Source organism: Zerene cesonia, chromosome 11 (genome assembly GCF_012273895.1).
Source record: "Zerene cesonia ecotype Mississippi chromosome 11, Zerene_cesonia_1.1, whole genome shotgun sequence".
Taxonomy (NCBI): Eukaryota; Metazoa; Arthropoda; class Insecta; order Lepidoptera; family Pieridae; genus Zerene; species Zerene cesonia.
The window spans coordinates 2,806,031-2,812,856 of NC_052112.1; the positions used below are offsets into that span (position 1 = coordinate 2,806,031).

Genomic DNA, 6,826 nt, shown 5'->3' on the forward strand with positions numbered 1-6,826 from the left:
GATAAAGTTGGTGAATTTATGACGTTATTGGGGCTGGACAGATTTTAAAAATTGATTTACCAAAGAAAGCCATCTTATGTGTAAGTGTAATAGTCGTAGGCCATATTTAATTTTATTTATACCCCGGGTCAACCCAGGTGGAGTCAGGACGAGGATAATCCCTATTTAAGACAAAGATGAAATATAGATGTAATGCTCTATCGATATCATTTCATCGACTGTTTTTAAACTATAATACCTTTATTCCCAAATTTATTGCAATTTTAGAACCAAAACTAGTTAATAAAATTTAGTTAATTTAAGTTATTTTAAAAGAATTATAATGAAGGTAAAGTAAGCAATAAATGTGTTGAATTTGGAATATTTTAGGAGTAATTAAACATCCAAAACATATAAGCGAAAATTACTCGTCGTTATATTGAAACCTCGTTAGGTTAATTGAATTAGCGGATATTTAGTGAAACCAGTCCAGAATATTTCATTTATTTTCAAACTCGTCAGTTACTTAATTAGCGCGTAATTAACTAAAATTGATTTCATTAATATAACTATATACAGCCTAGATTTTATATAAAGAAAGAATAACACTTTTAAATTTAGAATGCTTCATCATTTTTTTATTTCGTTCATAGACTAAAGCAGATATATATGGCAACTTATAGCGTGCATTTTTACCTTTAGTGACTTTGTCGCATTGTCTCTGTACAACGTCTTTCCAGTCACAGTTGGAAGTCTCCTCGTCGAAGAAAAGACCAGGTGGGCATGGGTGTTCGTTGGGAATACCGTCGGAGCAGAAGTAGAATTTGTCGCAGGCTTGCGGGTCGGGGTGTTTGAAATAGCCGTTTTGGCGCGGACATCCTTTGGAGGGCTTTGGCTCCTCTGTAAGTTAATTATATTTTATTTGTGTTATTGTACAAGGACAGCTAGCTGTTTTATTTTGACATGGCAGTTGTGTGACTCACTTGGTAAGGTTTCCGGAGATACCTTTAGATGTATATAGGTAATAAAAAGTGAAGTCCCGTTTCCCCTACTGGGATATGGGGCAGATGATATACATCTGTTTCACTGATCGATTTTCTTTATGGACAAGTAGGTGATCAGCCTTCTTTGTCCTACCAGACCGAGATATTTTTTGTGCGTCCCCACCGGGAATCGAACCCAGGACCTCTCGGTTTTACGCTAATGTGTTAATCACTGTACCAAGGCGGCGGTCATATAGGCAATGGTCATCAAATATTTCTTGATTTTTTGTATGCCAATGGAAACTTTAGTTTCATTGATTATAATAATAAAACATAGGTACTGACATCAATATTAATATTAAAATGAAAATATACGTTAAAATAAGCTATTTACTTTAATAAAGCTGAAATAACTTACGCAATTCCTTTCTGTCACCGCAATCTACATTGGAGGGGATGTCACACAATTCTTTGTTTGGGTTTTCATCAGCGAATACCAGACCATCGGGGCACAACCTCGCTTCCGCCTTCCCTGCAAATATTTCATATTTCAATAACGAGCTTATATGTGAGTTCACACTAGTTATTTTAATAAGGCAAGCAATATATTTCTAATTAGCTACATCACGTTTGAATACAATGCGTCATAAATATATATAAAATGAAGTTAAAACAATATCGAATACGAGTATCTGATAATAATATTTACATTACAAGTTTTGAGTGTTCACGTATTGCAATATAATCATAAAGCCGATAATTTTATGTTTATCCTTAATTTATGTACATTGTATACATAACATAACCATAAATTATCTATTGGTTACCTACTATTTATTAAAATGACAATGTGTGAAAATTTCACGTATGCGATATCATTTAACTTGCTTAAACGTGGACTTTCGATAAACTTTCCTCTTACATATGTTTACTAAAGTGTTCAAAATGAACTCTTACAATTTCAGGCACGATTCCTTTGTCTTACCATTTATTATGCATCAAAAGCACCGTAAGTAATTTCAAATTGTTGGTATTACGAAACAGTAGTTTCAAAAGTAAAAGGAACCGGCTAAGCCGTGAAAATAAGTGTTGAATACTAATCAGTACTTTGTATCTCATGTAGACTTTGAGAGACAACAAGATTTTAACGGTTTGCATACGTGTTTTATTTCAAGGTTTGTTAACATTATGAGGTTGGGCGTAATAGCTTTCGCTTCTAATTTCAAGTTTGTTGTATGGTTTTATTATTTAATTTTGAAATTTTAAAGACTAGTTTTTTCAGTGTTACTTGGAAGAAAAAAAAAAAAAGGAATAAAACTATAATAAAAACATTGAAATTATCAAAATGTTTGCAAATTTAATGCCAAATTTCCTACAAATCCGTGACGTAACAAACGTACAAACTTTCACATTTATTTATAGCAATATATTATGTTTCATTTGCTTTCTCGAGACAGCCGTAACCTATAGAGTTGCAAGATGAGCGAAAAAGCTACTCTGGCAAAATGTCACCAGGATTCTAAAGTTCACTTACGGACTTATGTAAGCACGGGCTTGACCTATTGAGTTTGTAAATGAGCTAAGTTTATTGACGGAAATATTTTCATAAACACCTTATTTCCTAAACAAAAGCACTAAAAGAATTTTAATTAAATTTTGCGGAAAACTACTCGTTTAAGTCGGTAGTTTTTGTTGTAAATGAGCAATCATTCAAGCTAGAGATATAGTTTATTAGATATTTAATTCGTCTTAGCCCTGGGCAGGATTAAAACTAAAATACGATTGGTAGCGATAAATGTGAAAAATATGAAGTAGAGACAGAATTTCCAATATCCCAAAATCCCAGTTTTGAGTTCCGTTACAAACTCCGTTACAAACAAAAGATAATCTTATCTCTACTCGTAATAATTTTGCTGTAGATGTTTTTATGAATAAATAATGTAGTAATTAAAATATTTAAATTTAATTGTAACAAGCTGTAAACATGATACAACATTTAGATTTAAAAATGCTAAAACGATATGTCAAATTTCATTCAGGTAGATATGTGTTTAATGAGAACATAATACTTAAATTATACAGTGCGTGAAGGCAAGTGACATATTGCGTGACACTTCAAAGGAAACATGTCGACCTTTCGGCACACGATACTGACCTTTGGTACATTTATAATAAAGGTCACACTGGTAGGGATCAGCGTAGAAGCCACTCTTCTCTGGACAGTCGAAGTCCTGGCCGGCAACTGAAATAAAATTGTTATATGATATTTACTAATACTGAATATTTGACATTGAACCGTGATACAAACACGATCTATTATTTATTACAAACTAACTTATTTAAAGATTTAAAAAGCAAACATATAAGTAGAACAGTTTTTAGTTTCAATGACGATTAAACAAATTAATAAAATGACTCCTGCAATTTAAGTACCTCAACTAATGACACTGTCATTGTCCGAGAGTTACTCATTATAATATATATGTGATCTTTCTAAGACAATAAAGAATAACTGCAATTTGTACGCTCGTTATGTGACTTTCTCAAATCTCTACATAACATAACAAGAGAAACCCGTAAACAATGGTAATGCGCATTTAAGAGCAATTAAAAAATAATTATACAGTACGCATAACTTGTGCTATTTCCTATATTTTGATTGCAGCAATAAAAACGGATATCCATATTACAGCACGTTTTGTGTATTTTCCTCTGTTTACTGAGAAACATTTGGAGCTTGATGTCATTAATTTCCTTACGTTTACATAATGTATCTCAACTGCTATTTTATATTTTACTGTAGATACCAATCGTTATAATGATGTACGTTCATAATCTTGGCTCTTTATAATAATTATTCACATGCTTATATATTATTAATGTACACTAATAACCTTACTATTTGGACATAATTGAAATGTCATATTTATTGTCTTCTATATCTATTCGACAGTAAATCAAAATATTCATACACTTTTACCTTTTTATCAAATGTTGCCTATGTATATTAAATGATGCCAGTTTTCAGTTTGGGTGTTTTATTCATAAAAGCAATTAAAGTGCGATTGCTGAATTTGTTCTATTTAACGGTTACACACTCCACTTAGCCATTGCCCATTAGCGTCGAGTTATAGGTTTCGAAAAACCGATATACCGTAACAGAGCTGAATAGTAAAATTGCCCTTGCAAAACATGCATTAGGAAATTACTGGAGCACCGAACTTTGCCAGTACGGTGAAAGGAGGACGGACGTTTTGTTGATATGTTATGATTTATGACACGAGTATCAATTTCAGTTTTTATGAATTCACTGTACGGTAATTAGATATAAACAAAAAGCGCTCGCTAAGCGGACGCGAGACGTTGCTAAGTCGGTCAATTATCGTAGTGGTGTATTTCGAATCTCGCATTATTTTATATTTTATTGTGATACATATTATTTATAAAAATAGTATACAATTTTTACGAGAAGGTATCAAAGCATACTCACGAATATAGAACTACGTAAAACATACGAAGAATTGGCGAGACTTATTACAATATTCTAATGATTGATTATATTAATGATCAAGATTGATTATACGGTCAACCTCTATCTTAACTTTCTATTATCAGAAGTTAATCTTTATAATATAATTACTAATGTACTCAACAAATAACCTATGCCAATAAGGAAGCTATGCAAGATAATAAAAAAACAATGTCAATATCATAAACTTTTAAACCAATTTGAATAAAAAGTTGTATTTCACATGGCTCTAAAATCTAAATCATCGAATGAGCGCAGCGGAAAATTCCATATCCTTAAAACTGGAAATTTGAAAACTGGATATTGAGACCAATAAATAAAAATCATCTAGATGATATTTCGGCACTTACGCTGGATAAGGGTAAACATCTATGTAACGTGATTTGATAGATAATTTAACTTAATAAAAAACTAAATGTGGTGAGATAATTTTCAATGTCGCAATTAAAAACACGTATTATGTATTTTCAGGACTAGATGGTCACACTGTGTTTTTGCTGCAGTATGTTTCTATATTAAATAATAAGTATCTATAATAATAATGGTTAAATATCTATATATCATCTTTAAATAATGTACCTTATTGTCTTTTGAATTGATAACAAATAATAGAGTGTACAAACTTCATGTAAGCGATATCTCAACTACTTAAAAAACTAACTACAAAAAAACTACTTAAAATTACTACGCTATCTATACATTCTGGAAATTCTACGAAAGCTTTACGTAGTCGTAGTATATTGCGTAGTATATATACTGGTATATTAGCACAGATTAGGCCACGAAGCCTTCCGCATTTGGTATAGCCAGCAATAGTTTGACAAAGGTGCAACTAGCTTAACTATCGGCAAATGTGTACAGCCTCGGCAGAGTTAGGGCCTAGTAGGTTCTATATCATAGTGTATGTTTGATCTTAAAACACTTATAACTTCTTGAGTTATATTATACTTTTAAGGCAATTTCAATTCTATATTTATTCTCAAAACTATGATAGTTGAATATAAATTATTATTTTCTATAGAAATCTTATTCCTGGAAGTGTACATTATAGAAATTTAAAGCACACGAAAAATAACCTACAAATTTAAAAATTAAATTTTGTAACACAAATTATTTTATTGTAAAGTGACAGTAACCACAATCCAATGGAATTTGCAATGTGTCCTTGAAAACCCTGCCTTTACTTTCATAATCCTTTAATGTAACATTTAAAGTACTAAGGGTTATGCAAAAATACTGAGAAGTTGATGTAATAGAAAAAACGCAGCAATATATTCCAGTTTGCCAGCTATTCTGACTATAGTTTCAATTATTATAAATCCCGGAAATTTATGGTTTTGAGCTTCCCTGTTATTGTTTCACTCATTTATTAGTACAAATTTGTAGATTTATGTTTAATTAAACATTTGATTACCAATTAATCTATTATTTATTCAACTTTAAATATGGAAGCTTTTTTAATTATCTGAAGTTCAAAAATACAATTACTATTTTTAAAATAAAAAGTTAATGCTGTTTTATTGTGATATACACTGATATAATACAATTTAAAAAGAATTACGGTAACATAACAAATAATAAAAATATATGTACTCACCAAAGCAAACAGCGAAACCGAAAAGAATTAAAATTTTCATTTTGATTAACAAACTTATACTAAATTAAAAATAAGTTTTTAAATGAAAGTACACGTGCGACTCCCCTGAAAGGTTGCTCTGTATTGCCAAGTAAGTAACGAGAGCCGTGAACGACGCATGCGCAGGCCAAGTGTTGCACGTTCATAGAATAAGAGTGAAACTTTGAAATATACATTACTATTTTATTAATGGTGGTGGATAGCCATTAACGGTACAATTAACATTCTTTTATATCGTGGTACTATGCAGTATGAAAATTTGGTTGTCGGAGTTGTAATAAATAGATAAAAAATGTATATGTATATATTTTATATACGATGAGTTAAAACTGCTAACCACTCTTGGAGAAATAAATTCGTCGGAATAATTTTTTATAAAAAAATATGATATTGATTTAAAATGTTCATAGTCGCTTAAAATATAATTGGTATTCTTAATATGTCGTAACAATGAAATTATTATCATTGCTATAATTACTGATATAAATGCAAAAGTGAGTTTGCTTATTTCGCTTCGCTATAAACGATTCTTTGATATGGTTTTTGTGTCTGGATATAGTTTGGAGGCTAGAGAGTGGGCTTTTCTTAACTGTTTTGAAAGAATTCATTCCTATGATATTATCGTTTGACAGCGCGGGAAAACGCAGCACAGAAACGCTTTGATATTTTGCTCATAATAATTCGAAAATATTTTAAAGT

General features: G+C 30.9%; 1 protein-coding gene across 1 annotated transcript in view; it reads right to left on the reverse strand.

The window, feature by feature from the left end:
• LOC119829939 (protein obstructor-E-like) overlaps window positions 1-6,248 on the reverse strand; it is a 6,905-nt gene extending 657 nt beyond the window's left edge. The window contains exons 1-4 of the mRNA XM_038352680.1: window positions 6,089-6,248; window positions 3,118-3,204; window positions 1,381-1,494; window positions 670-879 (exon numbers count right to left, since the gene is read on the reverse strand). Of these exons, the coding sequence (XP_038208608.1) occupies window positions 670-879; window positions 1,381-1,494; window positions 3,118-3,204; window positions 6,089-6,128 (451 nt within the window). The 5' untranslated portion in view covers window positions 6,129-6,248. The remainder of the gene's footprint in view (window positions 1-669; window positions 880-1,380; window positions 1,495-3,117; window positions 3,205-6,088) is intronic.
• Between the last annotated feature and the right edge of the window lie 578 nt (window positions 6,249-6,826).